Below are 1,545 nucleotides of genomic sequence, written 5' to 3'. Positions count from 1 at the left end.
TGTGTGTGTGTGTGTGTGTGCATGCGTGTGTGTGTGTGCGTGCATGCGGGTGTGTGTGTGTGTGTGTGTGTGTGTGTGTGTGTGTGTGTGTGTGTGTGTGTGTGCACGCGCACGTGCGCACACGCGCTTGATCTACTGCAGCACCCCCTTGGATTTGGACGACACCTGCGCAGTGCATCGCATCACACGAGTCACCACCACCTGCTGCTTTTCAGCGCGCAGGAGCGGGCCAAGTGTCAGCATCGCGGCGCCTTGCACTCACACACACATGCACACGTACACACAAACACACATACACATGCACACGTACACACACGTACACACATATACACACACACTCACCTGGTAGTTCCTGAACCAGACGCGGCCGTCCGCGTGCGTGAACGAGATCACGTGGTCAAAGAACGGCTTTGACTTGTGGTGGCGCCGCGGGGTCGAAAAGATCTGGGGACGGCGGTTCGGTTGGGAGTTGTTGAAGCGGCGGTTGGGGGGCGTCGGCGGCGGCTGCAGGTGCGATGCCAGGGGTTGCAAAGGGATGAGGGAAGGAGGATGCTGATGACTTGACTCAGAAAGAAGCGCTCGCTTGCGCGCCCCCGCCCGCCGGCGCACGCGGCGGCAGGTGGCACACGCCACGCCACGCCGCGCCATGCCCCGCCACGACACCTCGTGCGGCCGGGTCAGCCATCCGGCGTTCACCTCCGTGAACAGCTCTTTGAGCAGCTGCAGGTGCGGCCCGCGGTCAAACGCGCCCGCCGTCAGTCAACACCCGGCAGCCGCTCACGCCCAAACCCCCCGCGGCAACGATCTGCACCCACGCCGCGCCACCCCTGCGCGCCACAGCTCCTGGACGCCAAGCCCTCCCCCTCCTTCTCGCGCGGCGCAGTCAGCCGGCCCCCCATCCACACCTGCGTGAACAGCTCTTTGAGCAGCTGCAGGTGGGGCTCCTGGTCAAACGCGCCGTCAAACGACAGCACGGGGCGGCTGCCTTTGAGGTGGTTGCCTGTCAGCTTCAGCTCGTCCATAGTGTGGACGTTCTGCGGTTGTTGACGTGCAAATACGAAAAGATACGGGATTGTGAGGGTCACAACTGGTGTGTGTACAGGTCCGTGAGAGTTCCTTAATGTGCGTGCGTGTAGGGTGGGTGCACTCGGGGTCTGGGAGGTGCAGGCGCGGGTCTGGCACTTCCCTCTGGAGGGCAGCCTACGCCGAGCGCCTGCGCCGCAGCGACAACGCCAGCCTCACACTCACAAGCACGCAACCCCTTACCCCCTTTCAAACCTGATTCCCTGGATTTGCGCAAGCTACCAGACGACGCCTGCAAGGAAAACCATACTCGGAAAGCAGATTCGAATTCTCGCGGCTCGCCTGCACTAGGAACTTGGCGCTGGGGCCGGCCGGCGTCTTTGATGCCCAAAGGTAGAGGTCCTGGCGCTTGCGGCCCTCGAAGAACAGCGCAGACGTGCAGTTCTGGTGTGGTGGTGGTGGTGTGTGTGTGTGTGCGTGTGTGTGCGTGTGTGTGTGTGTGTGTGCGTGTGTGTGTGCGTG

General features: G+C 62.5%; 1 protein-coding gene across 1 annotated transcript in view; it reads right to left on the bottom strand.

Annotated features, from left to right (window-relative positions):
* The window catches only part of MNEG_15208 (hypothetical protein), a gene marked incomplete at both ends in the record, with an annotated part of 3,151 nt that extends 2,129 nt beyond the window's left edge, over positions 1-1,022 (bottom strand). The window contains 3 exons of the mRNA XM_014036321.1: positions 343-444; positions 610-720; positions 906-1,022. Of these exons, the coding sequence (XP_013891775.1) occupies positions 343-444; positions 610-720; positions 906-1,022 (330 nt within the window). The remainder of the gene's footprint in view (positions 1-342; positions 445-609; positions 721-905) is intronic.
* Positions 1,023-1,545: the final 523 nt, after the last annotated feature.

The sequence above is a fragment of the Monoraphidium neglectum genome (assembly GCF_000611645.1).
Source record: "Monoraphidium neglectum strain SAG 48.87 unplaced genomic scaffold scaffold05127, whole genome shotgun sequence".
Classification (NCBI taxonomy): domain Eukaryota; kingdom Viridiplantae; phylum Chlorophyta; class Chlorophyceae; order Sphaeropleales; family Selenastraceae; genus Monoraphidium; species Monoraphidium neglectum.
Note: the sequence above shows the minus strand (reverse complement) of the source record. Positions and strands in the feature narration are given on the sequence as shown.